General features: G+C 38.8%; 1 protein-coding gene across 5 annotated transcripts in view; it reads left to right on the top strand.

The window, feature by feature from the left end:
- The window catches only part of Schip1 (Schwannomin interacting protein 1), a 465,465-nt gene that overhangs the window by 179,982 nt on the left and 264,256 nt on the right, over positions 1 to 21,227 (top strand). For 4 of the 5 annotated variants that reach the window (XR_011032731.1, XR_011032729.1, XM_068292219.1 and 1 more), the window contains one exon: positions 7,455 to 7,959. The exons of the other annotated variant lie outside the window; for it this stretch is intronic. Coding sequence is in view for 2 of the 4 variants with exons in the window: in XM_068292219.1 (XP_068148320.1) it covers positions 7,455 to 7,959 (505 nt within the window). In the remaining 2 variants the exon portion in view is untranslated. The remainder of the gene's footprint in view (positions 1 to 7,454; positions 7,960 to 21,227) is intronic. 5 annotated transcript variants of the gene reach the window in all.

Below are 21,227 nucleotides of genomic sequence, written 5' to 3'. Positions count from 1 at the left end.
ATAGTAAACCCAACGACTTCTGTCCAAACTGGAATGGATAGATATATTAAAATAACTAAGCGGAAGCTAAGCCCTCAAAAGAAAAAAAGTGGCAATACGCCAAAAATAACCAAACCAAATGAACGAGTAGCACCCCTTAACGGGAATCGTTTTAAAATTCTTGCCGATCAGCAAGATGATCAAGCCGGCGCTGTAGATAAAGTCAAATCGGCTAGACCACCCCCTTTATACATCCGAGGAGCCAACTGTAGCGCCCTGATTTCGAAGCTAGTAGAAACAGTAGGGGCAAATATCTTTGTTGTAACCCCTCTCAATAGGGGGTAACATTAAAGAAATTAAATGTCAAACCCAAACTGAGGACAATTTCCGCATCATCGAAAAGTACCTCCGTAATGCTAACATCAACTTCTATACCTACCAACTAAAAAGCAGTAAAGGGCTCCAAGTTGTGTTGAATGGGATTGAGCCATCGGTCCCTACTCAAGAAGTAGCAGACGCGTTGGTCGAAAAAGGGTTTGCGGTCAAATCCGTTGTCAACATCATCAACAGGAACAAAGTCGCACAGCCGCTCTTTAAAATCGAGCTCCAACCAGATGCAAAGCGGTCGAAGCCAAATGAAGTGCACCCAATCTACAACCTACAGCTCGTATTGCACAAAAGAATCACCGTAGAGGAGCCCCATAAGAGACACCAACCACCGCAGTGTAAAAACTGCCAGGAATACAACCACACCTCTAACAACTGCAATCTCAGGTCAGTGTGTATTGGCTGTGGCGAACATCATAAAGATGGCATTTGCACCAAGGACAGAAACAATGTCGCACTAAGACTATGCAGTAACTGTGGAGGGAACCACACGGCCAACTACAGAGGATGTCCTGTCTTTAAGGATCTTAAATCTCACCTAAACGGGCGCAAACCCCCCAGCTGGACCAAAAGTCACCGTCAAGGCCTCTAAAAATACACCGGAGGTATTCTTCGCCAAGGCTGTTAGATCATCTAACACGCCTGCTACATACAGTCCTAGTGTATCCTTCGCTAGTGTGCTCCGAACTGGACAGACGGAGCCCGCAAAAGAGACCCCGTCACTCCATCATCTACAGAATCCGCAACCTAGCGCACCAGAGCTTGGCCAGCAAACTCCAAGTGGCTTAGAGGCCCTATTGATCTCACTCAATCAAAACATGACCACTTTTATGACGTTCATGCAAAACTGTATGCACGAACTGATGCGGAATCAAAACCCGCTTATCCAGAAGCTTATCGAGAATAAATAATGGCTTCCATACGTCTATGTCTTTGGAATGCTAACGGCATCTCCAAGCACAAAAATGAACTGCAACTATTCCTAGACTCAAGTGAAATCGACGTTTTGCTGATTTCGGAAACACATTTAACATCAAAAAATAATTTTCAAATACCAAAATATACATTCTATGCAACAAACCATCCAGACGGAAAAGCTTATGGCGGGACTGGTATCCTAATCAAAAACCGTATAAAACACTCGTTCCTCAACAGATTTGAAACACAGCACCTATAAGCAACTGCTATAACCGTCCAAACCAGCTGCGGCAACACTACATTGGTTGCCCTGTACTGCCCACCACGCTTCTCAATCTCTGAAAAGGAATTTACCGATTTCTTTAACACACTCGGAGATCGCTTCATTGCAGCAGGGGACTATAACGCCAAACATACGCACTGGGGATCTCGCCTGGTAAATCCTAAAGGCAAGCAGTTGTACAACACAATAGTCAACCCTCTCAATAAGATGGATTGCGTCTCACCGGGTAGGCCTACTTATTGGCCCACAGATCCACAGAAAGTGCCTGACTTGATTGATTTCGCAGTAACCAAGAGGATTCCACGTAATCGGATCACTGTGGATACACTGCTAGATTTAACTTCCGATCACTCTCCAGTGCTATTCACACTATTAACAAGACCTCAAGTACTTGATCGCCCATATAGGCTTACAAACAACAAAACAAATTGGCTTAAATTTAAAATGTACATGAGTGCCCACATTGACTGTTCGCCGAAACTGGATGCTGCAGAGGACATTGATATGTGCGTCTCTGCACTTGAGTCTATGATGGCAGCTGCAGCAAGTGTATCTACTCCACCTGCCTCTTCTTACTCTAAACCTATTGTCAGGCCTACGAACCGGCGGATAGAACAATTAGTAACGGAAAAACGACGTCTAAGAAGAGAATGGCAGATTACTCGCTCACCAGCAGCAAAACTTCGCTTAAGGCATAATCGCAACCTCTCCAAGGCGTTAAGACAAGAGGAAAGCTGGGCTCAAAGAAAATAAATAGAAAAGCTCAGCCCAACCAGCACCAAACATCCTCTGTGGAAAACCCACCCAACTTTAAGCGCTTCTACAGAGACAATTTCGACGATAAGGAGTCCAACCGGTGGATGGGCCCGCAGTGACGAAGAGAGGGCATCCGTATTTGCCACACATCTTAAAATGGTTTTCCAGCCAAATCCAACATTAAACTCATCCGTACTTCCCCCTTCGAGCACGCTAACGGATAGTGAGTACTCGGAACTCCAATCGGACGAGATCACTGCAGTTATTATAAACCACATAAAGCCAAAAAAAGCCCCTGGCCATGACCTAATCACACCGAAAATGATCCTGGAACTCCCTATCATTGCCATACAATACATCTGCAAACTGTTCAACGCTATAATAAGAATTGGCTACTTCCCAAGAACATGGAAAAGGTCCACTATCATCATGATTCCTAAAGTGGGAAAGGACAAAACCCAGCCATCATCCTATAGGCCATTTAGTTTGCTGCCTTGTCTTTCGAAGCTTTTTGAAAAGGTCCTGCAGATCCGACGAAACTCATTTCTGGCATCGGAGAACACAATCCCTTCACACCAGTTCGGCTTTCGCGAAAAACATGGTACAATTGAACAAGTCAATCGCATAACATCCGAAATACGAACAGCATTCGAACTAAAAGAATACTGTGCAGCTGTCTTTCTCGACGTTGCCCAGGCTTTCGATAGAGTTTGGCTGGAGGGTCTGATGTTCAAAATCCGGCAAAAACTGCCACAGTACACCCACAAACTCATGGAATCTTACCTTTACAATAGGCAATTCCCTGTAAGATGTAATGGCTCCGTCTCGGCTGATTTTGAAATCAAAGCTGGTGTACCCCAAGGCAGTGTACTCGGCCCATTGCTCTACCTACTGTACACTGCAGACTTACCAACGGGTTTAGGACTTACAACGTCCACTTTTGCCGATTACACGGCAATCCTCAGCAGATCCAAATGCCCAATACAAGCCTCTGCAAAATTAGAGGAACACCTCAAGGTGGTAGAGGAATGGCTAGCAACCTGGCGTATCCGGGTCAACGAGCAGAAATGCAAACATGTTACATTTACGCTTAACAGAAGAAACTGTCCAGCTCTAATGCTAAACAACGTACCAGTTCCTCAAGCCGTGGATGTCACTTACCTTGGCATCCATCTAGACAGAAGACTAACTTGGCGCAAGCACATCGAAGCATAAAAGTCACAGCTTAAACTGAAAGCGAGTAGCCTACATTGGATCATCAATGCTCGGTCCCCTCTACGTCTGGAGTACAAAGTCCTCCTATACAACTCCGTACTGAAACCCATCTGGACTTACGGAGCCGTACTATGGGGAAATACAAGTACCAGCAATGTCGATATTATACAAAGAGCGCAGTCGAAGATTTTAAGATCAATCACGGGGGCCCCGTGGTATATACGGAACGACAACATTCAAAATGATCTAAATATACCTAGCGTAAAATCTGAAATAGGTAGTCAACAACTAAAGTATTCTGCGAAACTGGATGCACACCCAAATGTTCTTGCCAATTCCCTTACGCGAACTAATAATAGAACTCGTCTTAAAAGAAATGACAGACCAACCCAATAACAAGTGATTCGGGCCGCCTGCAATATCCCCAGGATTTATCTTAAGTACTAGATTAAGAAAAATATCTCAAACTTATTGTTAGGCTCTAATTTAAGAGTAGATTCAATAAATATATATTAAAAGTTAAAAAAAAAAAAACCTCGACATACCTTAGGCAGGTTACATTTGTTTGTTGATGATGACCACACACTCCTGCCGCAACGCTCTCTAAAACGGGGAGGGAGATTTTTCTGCCGTGTAGCTCTACATTCAACCACCTTGCGACTGTCCGCAATGATAACCACAATGACAAACACCTTGTGATAAGTTATGTCATTATACGACAAGCGTAATTGGTGAGACATTCTCCGTCAGTAGTCAAAGCATAGCCGCTGGTGTTTCTGCACTAACAAAGCGCTGAATGAAAAGTTCCTTAAACTCTTTCCCATTTTATATCAAGATATTAAATTTGTGAGAGTCACTGCGACGCGTTTAGTTCCAATGCTGCACTCAACGATAACGCAACGCAACTCAATCACTAACGCACTGCCTTATATGTCATTCTCATATTTCATTTTCTGCCTTTTATGTAATTCTCATATTTACAGCCTTTTAGTCGATTAATAAACAATTACCAGCTTATTCATCCGAAAATTTTTGTTTACAAATTATTTTAACATTCTTTTTGTTTGCATATAATTAACTCAATTACAAATATTTTACATCATATATCATCACAAAATTTAATATTATATTTTTAGTTAAGTTCTTCAATGCACAAAAAATTCATATTCTTTAACAAAATTCACCTTTTTTTTTAATCATTAATTCTTTATCGACACACACCATAATCAAAACATTTGTTTTGCATTTGTGCATGCAATTTTCCATACTGTCTTTTAAAACAGTTTCGGTTACAATCTTTCGTGCTATGGAAGCAACCCTGAAGGACGAGCAATTTTGCCAATAAACAATTCCGAAGGGCTCGCAATTGTCACATGACTTACTTAACAATTTAAAGCTAACTGCACATTGCCCAATTTTTAAAATAATGCGTTTTACCTGTACGTTGTTTTCTGTTGCGAACAAAGCTCACTAAATTTAGAGCTGGAAATATATATAATTCTTATCTACGCGGTTTAGTATCCCAAACAAAGATACAGCCAATGTCACAGCACCTATGCAACTGTCAGCATCAACCTGAAGTATGTGTAACATACTCTTTTTGATAAGATTTTCCACTTAAGTTTCAAGTTCGAATCATAGTTTTCGATCAAGTAATCCGATTTATTTTACGTGAGTTGCACTCTGTGACAACAAACAAAATCTCTGCCTGTCAAATGATGACGGCTACACGCCACTCGTAAAACAATCATGCATCTAACAGATCCTGAGTCTCGAACGGGATGGCTGCCGTTCGCTTGAGAGTCGTCGTACTGGCCTGGACCATTGAGGACATCTTGGGCGAATAAGCGCTTTTTTTCAGCGCTGCAAAAATAATTTTTTCCATGATCTCGTTTGGCAAAAATAAAAAGAAATATTAATTCACAGATTATAAGTCCAAATGTTTTTTGAAATCAGTCAACAACACCTAACAGAGAAAATGGGCGGAAACCGGCAAATCTTACTTTAGGTTGACGATCCAAAGCACGGACACTAAAATGCAAATGATGGAATCAGGAATAGGATATTAAAAAAAAAAAAAAAATGAAATGACATCTTTAGTTACAGGTGTTAATCATGAAATCATTAAAAGGTTAGCGGTTATCTTACATATTAACCAGAGGGCCGGGGCTAACTTCGACCGCGTCAAAGTTTGTATACCCTTGCAACTGTTTTGATAACTCTTTCCTTACCTATTAGCCATCAATGTGGAAGAACGTTTTATCTAAAAAGGCTTATGTTTGCGAAAGAATGGCCTACAATCTTAGCATAGGAAATAAGGAAGATATTGATCAAAGTCACTGTTTTCCACCGATCGTTCCTATGGGAGCTATATGATATAGTCACCCGATCTTTATCGAATTCGACACAGTCATTAACAGATATATTAAATTAAGAAATATTTAATTTGAAAAGAATCACGTTAAAAGTAACGAAGTTATTTACAAAAGTCACTGTTTTCGACCTGTTCCTATGTTCCTTGTTCCTTGTTCCTATGGGAGCTATATGATATTGTCATCCGATCTTGATCAAATTTGGCACAGTCGTTTATAAGCGTAATAAACTCTCTAATATTAAATTTCACGATAATAACATAGAAAATAACGAAGTTATTGCGAAAAGTCACTGTTCGTGACTTTGGGGTTTGTATGGGAGCTATATGATATAGTGGTCCGATCCGGCTGAATCCGAGATATACAACCCCTGCAGTATATACAAGCCTACGTGCAAAATTTCAGCTCTGTAGCTCTTACGGTCTTGGAGGAGTTTGCGTTGATCCAGACGGACGGACGGACGGACGGACATGGCTAGTTGAACTCGTCTCGTCGTGCTGATCAAGAATATATATACTTTGTATGGTCGGAGATGCTTCGTTCTATGCGTTGCACACTTCTGACCAAAATCAATATACCCTTTTTGCAAAGGTATAAAAATTGCAAGGAAATGATCGAAAATATGCTGAATATGCATCGAATTAGCTCATCTTTTGACTGAATTGAATCCGCAGAAAAAAAATAAGTCGACGCCCACAAAAATTTGTGTGTCTCGAGCTTAATAGCGGCTCATAAACGACCTTTTTTGGGTCGAGCGAGCGATCGTCGTCGAACTTTTAGACAAAGGGACGGCCAAATCCAGAATTTGGGATTTGGCCGTCCCGCTGTTTAAAAGTTGCGAGCTCGGGATCGACGACGATCGCTCGCTCCACCCAAAACTTGAGACACACAAATTTTTGTGTGCGTCGACTTGCAAAATTGACCTTTTTCTTTGCTCAGCCTCTGCCGCTGATAAACATTAAAAACTAAAACATTAAAAATTGTTCACGTTATTCAAAGTCAAGACCTTTCTAACATGCTGTTAGCTTATCGCATGGCTTAGACTTGGATATCTCGAAAGGATTCGGAAAAAACAGAAAATTGCAAATATTAAAAATCATCCTAAAACATTTCGCCAAAGAGACAACGTGTCTTTATTCTTCTGTTATTATGTTTTATAATTAAAATAAATATATTATATATATTATATATAGCCGTTAAAAATAATAAAACTTTCTGTTTGAGAAACTAAAAAACGGGTTGCATTTAAAGCTTGAGAAATTTGTTTAGTCGCTTCATTGGTTTAGAGGCTATAAATTTTGCATTGTAAAATGAGCATCTCCAGAGTATTGAAAAACGTAGACTACAAATTTAGTTGTATTGATTGTGGATCTAAAAAACAAAGGTTTGATATATGTAGTAATAATATGCTTAAATCGGAAAAGATCTGGCAAGACCCATATGTGCAACGGAGATTTAATATATATAGTATTTGTGATTTTCGAACCTTCAATTGATAAATGTTTTTCGATTAATTATACATATTAAATATTACTTTTTTGCAGATGTTGGATGCCGATCTGTCAAATGCCACCGAATCTATAAAAGTAAAGGCTTTAAAATTATTCGATGCATTTAAGTATCAGAAACACAAAATTATTATCTTGGGTCAGCAAAACAAGATAAAAAAACCTAAATATAAGAAGGAATCTTATGATGATAGGGAGTTACCCCCAGTGGCATTTGAATACAAACAGTGGCGAAACAGCCTACAAACAGGAACAAAATGTGAAAAAGAAGAATATTATGTGGGAAACTTAAAACAACAAAATCTTTCTTCTTTTATTACAACGAAATGTAAAAAAAATGATGGCCAATCAAAGCAACACATGAATATTAAGGAAAAATATGGAACTTTGGATGAAAGTCCAGAAATAACTGAAAAAGAGAAACCTGTTGAAAATAACAAATTTTCAAGAAACAGTTTTAATATTCAACCATCACATTGGGCACATTACCTAAAAAAACGCGGAAAGAACAATAAGGATGTTTCTTCTTCAGCAATCCTAGGTAATTCAATACTAAAAAATATCAAAAAAGCTAACTTTGGCCGCAGTTTATACGCATTGGCCATAATATTTTTACTTGTTCCTAACCCGTTTTCTGTAACTCAATTATTTAATGCACAGACAAAACCTTCCAAATAACATTTCTATTTTTATACCCTTGCAAAAAGGATATATTAATTTTGGTCAGAAGTGAGCAACGCATAGAAGGAAGCATTTCCGACCATATATATTTTAATATATGTATATTCTTCATCAGCACGATGAGACGAGTTCATGTAGCCATGTCCGTCCGTCTGGATCAATGCAAAATCCTCCTAGACCGTAAAAGCTACAGAGCTGAAATTTTACACGTAGGCTTGTATAAACTGCAGAGGTTGTATATCTTGGATTCAGCCGGACCGGACCACTTTATCATATAGCTTCCATACAAACGCCAAAGTCACGAACAGTCACTTTTCTGTGCTATTCCCGTAAAACTTAATATTAGAGAGTTTAATACTAATGTGCCAAATTTGATAAAAAAAGAGTTACCAAAAAAGGTTGCAAGGGTATTCAAACTTTGACGCGGTCGAAGTTAGCCCCGGCCCTCTGGTTTTAATCTTATTCTCCATCGCTTCGTCTGTGTTTGCGTGTGCTCTGTTAATTCAAACAATGCAAGCAACGTTTTAACAGAGCCGATTTTTATTGACTGCAACTTGTGTTTTATTTATCCGATCTGATTAAAATTTCGGGATCTGATGTTTTATATGAAAACCTATCATTAGTAAATTTCATAGGGATACTCCAACTTCTTCACCTATTTTTCTTATATAATTATATGATACAGTGCACACTGGTTGCGTCCATAGGACAAAAATCAAAAATATCATCACAAAATACTTGGACAAAACGAACACAAATTGACACTAAAATGTTCAATCTTCAAAACGCCAAACCGGGTTTTCCGCAAATCTAACGGAACTTTCTAAAAATAGCATTGAAAGAATGAACTTGTGTACATTTTTGCAGCCCGTCTGAGCTTTGTATGTACTTTGTCATTGCAAATTCGTACTTCAAAGTGATCAAACGTTTGACAAAGTGGTCCGATATTAATAATTTAAAATGGATTTTGTAATTGAAGGTATTTACTTTAATAAATGTTTATTTAAAGATTAATTTGATCAATTCAAACATTTTTGTGTGATTTTGAACGTCTTAACCTTTTTTGTGTATACAACCTCACAAATACATATTTACTGTATGCTATCTAAATTCATCTCTAATACCCAGAAAAAAATTTCAGCTCTCTATCTTTACGGGAAGTATTTTTGGCCACCAGCCCCATATAAGCGCAACCAGTGTGCAGTGGTCCGATCCTGACAATTTACTCAGCTTTTCTATCTGTCTCGTTCTATGCGTCACTTGAGTTGCAGAGTGGCTATTTCAGATTTCACGCTAGATATATTAAGGTAATTTTGGATGTTCTCGTTTTCTATGTACCACGGCGTCCTAGTGAAAGTTCAAGATCATTGACTCCGCTTTTTACAGTGGCGGACAAGAATTAAAGACTTTTTTTTTTACTTTAGTTTTGTCTAAATAACGTAATGGAATATTTTTTCTTGGTTATCTTATTTAGATTCTGAACCGTAAAAATGGTCTTCAAAGAACCGTTTTTTGGTGCTCATATATTAAAGACGTTTTTTCCAAAATCTTAAATATTACAGATAGAAAAATTAACTCTTAGAAGGAGATCTAGCAAAACTAAGATAAACTGCATACCACAAATTTTTAATTTAGCCCCAACTTTCGATTTGGATCCAATTGAAAATCTGAGTTTTGGATTTTCCTTTGGGCGATGCTGTTTTACAACGCAATTTTGTACCAAAGTACTTTTTTCCGTCATGGTTGCGATAGTCAAAAAAATGAAGCTGGCAATCAATTTTTTCTAAATTATAAAGGCGGAAATGGGCGTGGCAAAATATTAAAGTTAAAATTTACATTTTAAATTTGACGACTAGCTTTGTTAGTTTTCGAAAAAATCAGTTTTATTTCATTTTCGGGGGCGGAAGTGTGCGTGGCTAAATTTTTAAATAGTCAATATCTGCGCGTCTATTAAGTTAGTTTACATACCACATTTACAAATTTCAAATTTTCGCCACGCCCCCACAATTTAAAAAATGCGTTATTCTCAAAAACTATTCTAGCTAGAGACACCATATTTGGTATGTATAGTTGCTTAGTACATGCGCACATTATGTGTGTATAAAGTTTTTGCCCCGCCAATTTTCGCCCCGTAATTTGCAAAAACTCGATTATCTCCCGTATTTTTCTACCTTATGCAATCAAATTTGGCACACTTAAATTTGATACTAATATCCAAAATACCGAATTTGATCAAAATCGAACAAAAAATAGTCGAGTTACACATATAAACGTTTTTCCATAAGGCCGGAGTTGGCTGGTGGGGGCGCTAGGGTGCTCGTATGTATGAGTGAGCGAGATACTAAGACATGCTTTTAAAGCATGTGAAAATGCATTTGTTTAATAAAATTAAAATATTTGGTTTACTGGTGTATGGCGAGACGACTTACTTCATTTTTTTTTCTACTATTGGTTGTTATTCTCTTGTTTTATATTTACTAATAAATATAACACACCTTTAACCTATCATACCTTCTGTTACCCTAGAATTTATGCTTATAGGCTTTACACTGGAATATAGAGTTACAAGGGGAACTTTAGGTATGCGAATCACCGATTTGGATGAATTTTGGATATGTTGTAGAATGCCCCGTCATTTGAAGCTGTGTGAAATATTTCGGCGCACTATTATATATCTTTCTAATAAATTGCCTCAGAAAGGTAAACTTAAAATTGCAGCTTGACAAATGCGAATTTTTTAAAAAAGAGACTGAATTTTTAGGTCATATAGTTACTACAGACAAATTTCCCTTTGCCAAAGTCTAAAACACAGATGAAGTCTTTTTTTAGGCCTTTGTGGCTTTTACTGGAAATTTATTCCCGGGTTCGCCCATATAGCAAAACCTATAACATTAAAATTGAAAAAAAATGGTAACACGGATTTGAATGATTCCTCATATAGACAAGCAGTAAAGAAGCTTAAGCTTCGAATTCTGAGTGATCCGATTCTTGCATATCCAGATTTCACAAGAGAATTTATAGTTGCTACTGATGCAAGTTATATCGCACGAGGGTCCTTCATATCTTAAGAAGGCAGGCCCATTTGCTTTGCTAGCCGAACCCTCAATAATCACGAAGAAAATTATAGTACTATTGAAAAAGTGTTATTGGCAATAGTCTGGGCGACGAAATAAGAAGAAGTTTCGAGGTTCTTAGTGACCACAAACCTTGAGTTTGGCTTAGTACGATTAACATTAAACTTCAACTCTGGAAGATAACGCTTAGCGAATATGATTTCAAAATTAAATATATCCAAGGCAAGGAGAATCATGTGGCAGACGTCTTGTCAAGAATAAAATTACCTAATGAAGAGGTATTGGTAACCGACAACCTTACAACTATTACAACCTTCTACCGGACGTTGACGATACTTTGCGCAGTCCGTTCAAGTGGCCTCTACGACATCCGGACAAAGCCTGTTACGCGCGAGCCCAAGCAAAAGTTGCCCACCTCCCACCCGACCGACCTAGGGATGCAGCCGTATAACGGCACGAATCGCCGTTGATTAAAAATTGAATTGAAAAAACAGACTAAAAATAATACTACAGCTATCTATGAACTAAATAGGAAAAGATAGAAATTTTATGTAAAGTAATAGAAGACTCTGAGCAGAAAAGAATGAATGGATTAGAAGGTTGTAATTATAACAGAGGACCCTAAAAGGTTCATGCATGGCATAGTTAGAAGAACAACGACTAAGGGTTAAAGGTATAATCGGATGTCTAATCCGTCTACATGGTACCGACAGATTTACCTGAGCTAATAGCTCAGGCGAGTCAATATCACCAATTAGGAGCTTGTGCATACAAATAGCACCAAGCGTAATTTTACGGTTAATTAAGAAATAAAGGTTAATCAAAAGAAGTGTACTAGAATACGAAGGCAAATTGCCACGAAGAGCAAATAGCAATAAATGCTTTTGAACGGATTTAAGTATAATCTGGTGCGACTCATATTGAGGTGACCAAATGCTAGATCTAGACTCTAAAATAGGACGGATAAACGCAGTAAAAAGAACTTTAGTTGTATATCAAATTCCTTTGACCATCTTTTAATAAAACCCGGAACACTTATGGCCGTGATGGAAATATGGGTGTTAAAATTTAACTTATGGTCAATAAGTACGCCAAATCCTTCATATTATTTTAACGTTCTAAATGACCATTGTTCAGAAAATAAATGACCAGTTGAGGAGAGTTACGATGAAAAGTCATTGCCTTACCAGGATTGAAAGTTTTTAATATCAGCTTGTAGCCGACTAAATAAATCTGTATGTTTTTAAGTTAGACAAAGCTTGACATCGTCAGCATACATAAGCACACGCGCATAAACAATGACTAATGGAAGATCCTTAATGAATAATGTAAAAAGCAGAGGGCCAAGATGACTACCTTGAGGTACACCACATGTCACAGGAATGGAATTGGAAAAATAAGACTTAAAAAGTACTTTCTGTTTTCTATTTGTTAAATATTCTCGAACCCAAGAAAGGAAAAGAGGTGGAAATCCAATGTCGTTCAGTTTAGAAAGTAATAGAGTATGATTAACAGAATCAAAGGCTTTGCTGAAGTCCGTGTATATGAAATCAGTTTGTTTAGCATTTTTGAACGCCTTGATAATTATAGAGATAAACTCTAAAAGGTTAGTGGTTGTAGACCTACGTTTTACGAACCCATGTTGGGATGGCGAAATAATAGAGCTGCAAAAATGTTGCAATTGCAAAGTTAAAAATTTCCGAAAATCTTTTGGGAGGCTTTGGTTCTTTTGCCATTTTTATACCATACACCCATAGGGTGAAATGGTATATTAAAGTCGCCAAAATGTATGTAACAGGCAGAAGGAAGCTTCTCCGACCCTATAAAGTATATATATTCTTGATCAGGATCAACAGCCGAGTCGATCTAGCCATGTCCGTCTGTCCGTCCGTCCGTCCGTCCGTCCGTCTGTATGAACACGCAGATGTCGGAGACTTAAGAGCTAGAGCCACCAAATTTGGTATGTATACTCGTGTAGTATGCACATGTTCAGAGTTACTTGGAATTTCGGCCACGCCCCCTTACACCCCCAGGAATCACATAAAACTGTTTTTCTTAAAAAGTATGACAGCTAGAGACATCAAATTTAGTTTGTATACCCGATTAGTTAGTGCGCAGAAATTAACTGTTCAAACTTTTTGCCACGCCCCCTTACGCCCCCAGGAATCACACAAAACTGTTTTTCTTAAAAAGTATAATAGCTAGAGACATCAAATTTGGTTTATATGCTCGTTTAGTTAGCGCGCAGAAACTAATAGTTTAAACTTTTTGCCACGCCCGCTTCCGCCCCCGGAATTTACATAAAAGTGATTTCCTTAAAAACTATGATAGCTACCGACATCAAATTAAGTATGTAGACTAGCTTAATAGACGCGCAGATATTGGCTATTTAAACATTTTGCCACGCCCACTTCCGCCCCCGCAAATTAAACAAAACTGATTTTATCAAAAACTAACAAAGCTAAAGTCACCAAATTTAGTATGTATACTGGCATAGTATGCGCGGAGAATTTATATATTTTCACATTTTGCCACGCCCACTTCCGCCTCCATAATTTAGAAAAAACCGATTTCCTCCTGTAGTTTTTTGACTATCGCATTCAAATTCGGCAGACTATTTTATCTTATCTACCAAACTACCAAATTTTATTGAAATCGGACTAGAAACATGTAAAATATGCGTATGAACGTATTTTACTACGCGGTCCACAAGGCCAGAATTGGACGTTGGCTAGTAGCGGCGCTAGAGTGCTCGTGTGTTTGTAGAGTGAGCGAAATAGCACATAGTATAAGACATGTAAAAACAATTTAATAAACATACATTTGGTCTTCGAAATTTGAAATATTTGTTTCACCAGGTGTATGGTATACCCAAGTCGACGAGTCGACTTACTTGCTTCATTATATAGGGGAATGATTAATAGAGGAGGAAGATTCGACAGACAATAAAAACAATTTTAAAATGGGTGTACATAATGCGTTTGCACAGTACCTGACTACACATCCAGGTAGACCATCAGGAGAATAAACAGGTTTAACTAGTTTTAGTTCGCTTAGAAGACAACTTTCATTCACTAGATTGGAAATGCAATTAGCCTTTTTTTATGAGAAGAATACGGACTTGCTCGAAATTCCGTTGAAGAATAAGTTTTTTTGAAAAAACTCTCAAACATATCGGCAATTGCCTGATCAGTGCTCGCATTTTTATTTTGAAAAGATAAAAAAGATGGGTACAAAGAGGTCTTCTTCTTATAATATCGAGTCTTCACATTTTTCAAATTGGATAACTCTCGAGAGAACCAGGGAGGTTTGTTAAGCCGCTCCAGCCTACCAAGAGGCACGCAAATATCAAAAAGTGAATTCAGAGTATCATAAAAAAATGAACAGCTACAATTGTACAGATAAGACCAATCGGTAGTAGTAATGTTTTCATAAAGGCTGGCAAAGTCAGTCTTACGAAAGCACCTAGTTAGAGGTAACTTAATTGAAGCATGTAATGGTGAGAGCAAGGGCAGATCAATTTTTAAATTTAATGTAGGATAAAATTTGTCTTCGGAAAGAACAAACGGTTTGATCCTAGAAACATCGCCATAAGAAGAATTCAATACAAAATAAGATCCAACGATTTTACATTAGAATTTACGACAGGATTGACTTGGGATAAAGATAATCCTAAAAATCCTAGTGTCATGTGACATAGAGGGCAGCCTTGAATAAAGAAAAGTTTGTGGAAAAAACCGATGCATCAGCAATATCAGGTTTTAGCCACGTCTCTGTAAAAGCTAGAATGTTATGTTCAAAAGAAAGACTATCTACACAGAGATTAAGAAGTTTAGATTTCAGTCCTTTTACGTTCTGGTTAATGGACGAAGCTAGTTTTTTGACACAACAGCAGATGCTGATGTGGCAGGAGTAGTGTTAGTTGTTGTTGTTGGCAGGCGAATCGGTTGCCAATCTTTCTTCTTTACGGTATATTCCTTAACTATTATATGCTTCGACACTAATTTTAAAGGACGAAATATCCCGAGAATACGAAAACTTAAACTTTTCCACCGCAATTTTTGAGACGTTAACTTTCGTCCGAACATAGGCTATTACACCCTTAGAATTGACAACAGGGTCTAGCCTCGAAACAAATATATGTTTTTTTGGTGGTATGCCAACGGGAGGCCGCGATCCCGAAGCGTCAGCTGCAGCAGCAACGTTGGTCAAGTCACCCACTGCAGCAGTCAACTTGTTGAACTATCGGCAATTTCCATTGGAATGGGTAATTGCCCGGACACATCGGACACTACAATAGGCATCGTTTTAAAGATATCATTCCCAGATGATACCGGTAATTCCTTACTAATAGCATTCACAACCGTGCTCTTAAACGATATCAATTGCTGTACATCGGGAGTGAACGGTACATAAGACCGGTCGGGAACGATAAGGGCCGCTGGCGGATCAAGAGATAAAGAAACACCCCAAGGACTGGTTCTTTTACGTTTTGAAAACTCTTTCATAAGCGACAAGCTTCTGAACTGAGTCTCCGCCGCAGAAAACTCCGCTTGGAGTTTGTCGAAACCTGCCATCAAAGTGTCAAAACTATCTCTAGTCCGCCTCATAAATGAGCGCACCTCATTCTCGACCTCCCGGCAAGCATTGTTGGAGGGGAACTCCTGAATTTAAATTCATCAATTTAATTATTCTGAAATATTAACCATTGGGTTAAATAGCTAAACTATCGATATATCGCAAGCTCAAAGAGAGTTCAATCTAGCATCACTGTTGGCTCTCTTCTTGCGTTTCCCTTTACATTTTACTTTGTATTACTCTCTCTCATAGCATATAAGAATATAAGAATTTTTTGTACCAAGAGCACTCGAATGCGACGGTCGCAGAATAAATGTAAATTTACATAAAGTTGTCTGTTCTGTTTCGGGAAGATTGTGGCGAGGGAAGTTTTGAATCATCGAATCCAAACGAGTAGCAGTTTATTATATGGCCGAGAAATTGGGCAACACTTTGGCGACCGTGACAGGACCAGAAACTTGCTGTTAAATAAGTTTTGGTTCAATTGCAACTAAGTTGGACTCGTCGTTTCATAATTTCTTGAGCCACCATAAGTTTCCCAAAAGGGATTGCAAGAAGCAATCAATCATCAAACACCCGTTGAGACGTCTAGGAAGAAAAATCGACATCTTTAATGCATATGATACCACGTTAAACTCTCCACATACTGCAGTAAAGTCATTGGAATAAAACCGCAAGTATTCAATCAAACAATTACTGTACTCGCACATGTCCAATAATAGAAAACCGAACAGTTATATTTTCATCGTTTGTCATTCTACTCTTTACATATCGAACACAAACAAGCGTGAGTGCCTGCGCCAACTGTACATCAAAAAACAGTTAAGTTTGCGAACATATACATATGTATAACTAATCAATATTCGCGTTGCTTCTGCTACTTGGAGGTGTTGCTGGCGTTTATTGAAGCATTATGGGCAAAAACGGTTCAAATACTCCCGTAAGCTCAAAGGGAACAGACAAAGTAACAAATCTTAGATCCCAGCGGACTCAGTTTGAAAATCATATTCGAAATTTACATGAAAAGATCATTGCTGCTAGCGACCAAGAAGATGCCGATACACTAGACTGCAGACTTTAAATACTTGAATTTCATTATAGGCAAATTACTCACATTCAAACACAAATTGAAAATTTGCATGTAATAGACAAAGAGCGCAGTAATTTAGATGAAATGTACATACAGGTCAAGGTACATTTATTGTTTTTTTTACAAAGGAAACGTTCAACGGGACCAGTAAACACATCGGATATGAGTTTTATGAGTTCTTCAATGTCTCCTACAGTGGTTCACAGTCAACGATTGCCTAAACTGAAATTACCCAGTTTCGATGGTAAATATTCAGCGTTTAATAGATTCAAATCGTCTTTCCTGAATCTAATTCACAACGATCACCACATGCCAACAATTGATAAGTTCAATTATCTTCTCGAATGTTTATCGGGACCTGCACTTGAGGTCGTGCAGTTGTTCCAAGTCACCGAACAAAACTACAGTCAAGCTTGGTCTTGACCAAGCTAATCTTGATTAGAAGCTCGCTACGACAACGACGTTCTACTCTTCCATGATTGTATATCGAGTCTGTTCAATTTAACATTAGTCAAGAAACCAGAAGCAAGACTTTTGCAGAAGCTAATCGATAATGCGTGCGCTATACGCGGATCACTTCTTACACTAGGATCAACTGAGGAAATAATGAATAACATCATGATTCAAATACTTCTTACGTAGGTTGATGCTGAGATCAAAGGCGTCTACGAAGAAAAGCAAAGCTTCGACAAGCTTTCAACGTGGGAGGAATTCTGCACAATTCTTCATCGCCACTGCCAGTTCCTAGAAAGTCATCAGACAGGTCAACTCGGTCAGCGCAATAGTTCACTAGGAGGAGAACGACCATCATCGTCAAGGGCATTCCTTAATATTAACTCTCAATGCTTACACTGCCATTCGACGGCACACTATGTTAGTAATCGTAAATCATTTGGAGAGTAATCACTACAACAAAAGTTCGAAACAGTCAAACGGACCAATGCATGTCTTAACTGTCTGCGAACTGGACATCGCGTCAAGGTTTGTCCCTCACTCTCCCGGTCCAAGGTGTGCCGATGGGCTCATCATACGTTATTGCATCAATCCGCATCCACCCCGATAAAAAACCTATCATCACCGACTCAATCTGTTAATCCAATAACTAATTCACAAAGCACTTCGTTATTAACGAACACTGATAAAAAGGGGATGCTTCCTACAGCATTGGTTCACATAATGGATAAGTCTGGCCAATTACATACTGTACGGGCACTTTTAGATTCATGTTCTGAACTTAATTTTATTACAGAAGAGACTGCTAAGCGGCTAAATCTGGATAGGACTCACGTATCTCAAGAATTCAGCGGCATTTCCGGAAGCAGTCAAGGCATTAAACACAATGCGTTTTTAGGCATTCATCATTTACGTGGTCTGCCAACTTTGCCGTCATTAAGAAAATTTGTGCTCAGCAACCACACGAGCATATCAATACATCAAATTGGACCATACTTACGGATATCAATCTAGCCGATCCGTATTTCAACAAGCCCCACAAGATACACATTTTAATAAACACGAATGGGCTGTTTGCAGCAATCCTTGATGGTCAGCAAGGCTTGGGCGAAAACATGCCATATTTAATCAACACGGAATATGGATGGATAGTTGGTGGAAATTTGGAAACCACACACGAAAGGCCTCGACAACAATGTTTATTGGTACACGTCAACCCATCACTTGATCTTCTAGTTAAAAGATTTTGGGAAATTGAAGACTGTGAATTTGTTGGTAACCGGCAAACCAAAGAAGAACAGGAATGCGAAAGCCATTTTTGTAAAAATGCAATTGTAAATTCGGATGAAAGACTCCAAGTTCGACTTCCATTTGAGGAACTCCAGAGAAATTAGGATTCTCCTACGACAACGCAGTACGGCGTTTCAAATTTTTAGAAAATCGTCTCGACCGCGACGATCAACTAAAAAAAGCATATTTAGATTTCATCAACGAGTATGTAAAACTTGGCCACATGTCTACCAAAACTGTTGTAAGCCAGAACGAAACGCATTGTTACATACCTCATCATTGCGTGTTGCGTCCGCAAAGCGTTACTACGAAACTAGAGTTGTGTTTGATGCTTCGGCTAAAACATCATCGGGAAAATCATTAAATGAGCTGTTAATGATTGGCCCCACAATTCAACAAGACATATAACATTCCTAACATTCCGTCTGAACAGGTATGCACTTACAGGCGACATAGCCAAGATGTATCGCCAATTTGTCATAGATCCAAAAGACCGGAGATTTCAGCGCATTGTATGGCGACCAACAAAAACAGAAGAACTAAAAACTTACGAGCTCAACACCGTGACATATGGCATGTCAGCTGCACCCTTCTTCACCATATTGCGGATTTGTACTCACATGATCATCCTATAGGAGCTAAAACATTGCGCAACGACTTATATGTCGATGACTTGCTAACCGGAGCTGATAGCGTAACCGAGCTTCAACACATTAGACTTGACACTCAAGGGCCTAGATTGGGATAAGCCTGTCGATGGTCGAATTAAGGAAAGATGGAAAGAACTTTTACAGGATCTTAAAGACTTATCAAATTTACAAATACCACGATATGTGAACACATCAAAAACGTATCGAAAGAGCGTACGGATGCTGTCTTTATGTTCGATCAGAACTCCCGAGTGGGGTCAAAATCACATTACTCGTTGCGAAATCAAAGATAGCACCTACCAAGACACAGTCATTGCCTAATTTAGAACTGTGCGGAGCATTGTTGCTCAGTCGGACTTGGCGCAAATTCGAAAGGACATTAAAATTATACATCGACAATGTAAACTTTTGGACCGATTCGAAAATTGTTCTGCAATGGCTGAAACTTCATGCATCAACACTAAATTGTTTTGTAGCAAATAGAGTATCAGAGTTACAACAACACACGGAAGAAATAATATGGAACAAGAATCCTTCTAACAAGAATCCAGCAGACATTGTTTCTCGTGGTTGTCGGACATCAGAGCTGCAAACAAGCATGTGGATAACAGGGCCAACATTCTTAAAATTGCCTAAGGCCGAATGGCCAATTCTTAGGGAACCACTTCCGCCGCCTATCGAAATAAGGACCAACTCAGCACTTCTTTCTAGCAGAGCAGACAACGCAATTCACAATCTATTCTAAATATGATCATAAATAATTCTTCATCGTATATTCTAATCCTTCGAATTGTATCATACCTCTATCGCAGCGTGAACAAAGTGAAGCCTGATCGCACTCTAAGTTCATCATTAATAGCCGATATTCGCATTACTGAAACAAAAATGTATCAATCGTTTTGGAAAATTGTTGCACTAATACAACAAGAATGTTATGCTGATGAAATATGTTTACTAAAAAACAAACAAACCTTAACACCGTGTCTACATCGTTTGACACCATTCATGCACACAATGACATTTGGACAAACTGCAGTATGTGTATTGAGAGTCAGAGGACGTCTCGAAAACGGAGATCTTCCATTCAACGCCAAGCACCATGCCCTGCTACCTCGAAATCATCGTTTTACCAAGCTATACGTCGAATTCTTGCACAACAAAAATCTTCATGCTGGCCCAAAGTTTCTTTTATCTCTTTTACGAGAACGAATTTGGGTAATCAACGCACGAGCGTTGATTAGAAAAGTTGTGTGAAGCTGCAGCCGCTGCTTTCTCTTTCAACCTCGCCTCATGACTCAACTGATGGGCAATCTACCTGCTGATCGACTACGAGCTGAAAGACCATCCTAGTAACAGGAGTAGATTTTTGCGGCCCATTTTTCACGTCTTACAGGATTCGTGGAAAGCCGCTGTACAAAACATATGCGGCAATTTTTGTATGTTTTGCTTCAAAGGCGATTCATATTGAATTAGTCTCCGAATTGTCAACAAATGCATTTCTGCTTTGTATACGTAGATTTGTAGCGCGCCGTGGTGTACCATTGCGCACGGTGTGCGACAACGCCACAAACTTTGTTGGCGCTGCTACAAGGCTAGCTGAGCTTAAGTCAAAATTGTTTAACTCAGACGTCAAAGCTCACATAAAATCATATAGTTCAATTAAAGGATTTAACTTTTGCTTTATTCCCCCTAGAGCTCCACACTTTGGCGGCCTCTGGGAAGCGTCAGTAAAATCAGCGAAGACACTGGCTCTGAAGAATATTTCAAACGCATCTCTTACTTTCGAGGAACTACTCACTGTGTTCTCGGATTTACTTTACTTTATCATTCCACGGGCCCTTCCGGAACGGAACTTCGGTAGATGGATAGATGGCAGCGAGTGAACTATTTGAAACAACAATTCTGGACACTGTGGGCACGGGATTATGTTCATAACTTACAACAACGCAGCAAATGGATTTACGGAAAACCGAATGTGGCCTTGGGACAACTA

This window comes from Drosophila tropicalis, unplaced genomic scaffold (genome assembly GCF_018151085.1).
Source record: "Drosophila tropicalis isolate 14030-0801.00 unplaced genomic scaffold, ASM1815108v1 contig_615, whole genome shotgun sequence".
Taxonomy (NCBI): Eukaryota; Metazoa; Arthropoda; class Insecta; order Diptera; family Drosophilidae; genus Drosophila; species Drosophila tropicalis.
This window is presented reverse-complemented; position numbering and strand designations above follow the sequence as displayed.